Source organism: Argentina silus (assembly GCF_951799395.1).
Source record: "Argentina silus genome assembly, chromosome: X".
NCBI classification, from domain to species: Eukaryota; Metazoa; Chordata; class Actinopteri; order Argentiniformes; family Argentinidae; genus Argentina; species Argentina silus.
The window spans coordinates 49348799-49350663 of record NC_139653.1 but is presented as its reverse complement, the minus strand read 5'-3'; the positions used below and the strand labels follow the sequence as shown (position 1 = coordinate 49350663).

Here is a 1865-nt window from a genome sequence, read left to right as displayed (position 1 = left end):
CTCTCTCTCTCTCTCTCTCTCTCTCTCTCTCTCTCTCTCTCTGTGTGTGTGTGTGTGTGTGTGTGTCTCTCTCTCTCTCTCTCTCTCTCTCTCTCTCTCTCTCTCTCTCTCTGTCTCTCTCTGTCCGTCTCTCTCCCCCTCTCTCCACTTCCCATCTCTTCCTAAATCCCATTTGCCATTGTACGTGCCCAATCGCCGTATACTTTCCGCATTTAACTTGGATGACATTTTTATTTGATCATTAGCATCCGGCGCCAGACTGACGCGGTGGACACGGTTACATTTTGACCAAGGAACCCACAAGACTCGGATGCGATATCCATATTATGTGTCTTCGCTGATGAGTATTTATTTTTCTGAGTTTACTTTTGACGTTCTCACCAGCTGCTCAATAAGATACTCCGCATTAAGCGCAGAAGGAAAATTAAAGAGCCTTCAATCCTAGATCACCGACTTGTTCGTAAGTCTTCCTTTGTTGATTATAGACTTTTAACTCTTATTTCTGGTCCACGGCATTTGGACCACAACCATCTCGCAGCAATGCCCGAGACGGCGCAAGAGACATGCACTCCAGCAAAAGACTCTCCCTTTTTCATTAAGAACTTGCTGAACTGTGATAGTAAACCGACCAAACCGAAGCCCATCTTCGCCTCGGCAAAAGCGGCCGTAGAAGGGGGATTCTCCCTCTCCCAGATCGGGGACTTTAACTTTCCTCGTTTCGAGTTTCCGACACAGAGGTTTGCGCTACCGGCGCACTACCTGGAGCGAGCTGCAGCATGGTGGTATCCCTACACCCTCAGCTCGGCCAGTCATCTACATAGAACCGAAGGTAAGGCGGTGGTCCTTTCTTCCCTGATAATTACAAATACTTTGACCTGATAACCCATAAATTGTATGCAATTGGTAAATGATGTAGCTTTAGTCCTCAGACATAGCGATATCCTCAAGTGAACATATCCAAAAGGCCAACCCTTGGAGTTTTGATTTCTTGGGTATTTCTGCCATTAATGATTAAAATATGTTTTCATTGTTAGGTCACTAATTGTCAGTATTTCCCTGTGTTTTCCCTGATGAGAGTGTAGCACACTAAGCGTCTGGCAGTTCATAACACACATTTCCTGTCTTCATTTTAGTGGCGGAGAAGGCAGGTGTTAGAGACTCCTCTCCAACCTCGGGCACCGACCGCGACTCGCCAGATCTGGTCCTCAAACCAGATCCAGACGCCAAAGACGACGAGGACAACAAAAGCGGCGATGAAATAGTTCTCGAGGAGAGTGATTCGGAGGAAACGAAGAAAGGCAGCGGGGTCGACGACTGGAAGAAAAACGACGACGGTGCAGACAAGAAACCTTGTCGAAAAAAGAAAACACGCACTGTCTTCTCCCGGAGTCAGGTGTTCCAGCTTGAGTCCACCTTTGACATGAAACGCTACCTGAGCAGCTCGGAGAGGGCCGGCTTGGCTGCGTCCTTGCACCTGACAGAGACCCAGGTTAAGATTTGGTTCCAGAACAGAAGAAACAAGTGGAAGAGACAGCTAGCCGCGGAGCTAGAGGCTGCCAATCTGAGCCACGCCGCCGCTCAGAGGATAGTGCGAGTGCCCATCCTCTACCACGAGAACTCGGCCTCAGAGCCTGGGAGCGGGGCGGCTAACGTGCCTGTGAGCCAGCCGCTCCTCACCTTCCCTCATCCTATATATTATTCCCATCCCATGGTCACCTCTGTGCCGCTTCTCAGACCGGTCTGAAAAAAAAACAAGACGTTGTTAAATTCATAATATACACCATCAAAAACCTTATGGTGCAAGAAAAAAAACTAAAAATATTTTTGTAGAAAAAAAAGAAGAAAAAAGAAAGAACCATATTATA

At 47.6% G+C, this 1865-nt stretch overlaps 1 protein-coding gene across 1 annotated transcript in view; it reads left to right on the top strand.

The window, feature by feature from the left end:
* The first annotated feature begins 311 nt into the window (after positions 1-311).
* The window catches only part of hmx3a (H6 family homeobox 3a), a 2439-nt gene continuing 885 nt past the window's right edge, over positions 312-1865 (top strand). The window contains exons 1-2 of the mRNA XM_083696332.1: positions 312-829; positions 1134-1865. The exon at positions 1134-1865 is cut by the window's right edge and continues 885 nt beyond it. Coding sequence (XP_083552458.1) covers positions 541-829; positions 1134-1744 — 900 coding nt within the window. The 5' untranslated portion in view covers positions 312-540 and the 3' untranslated portion in view covers positions 1745-1865. The remainder of the gene's footprint in view (positions 830-1133) is intronic.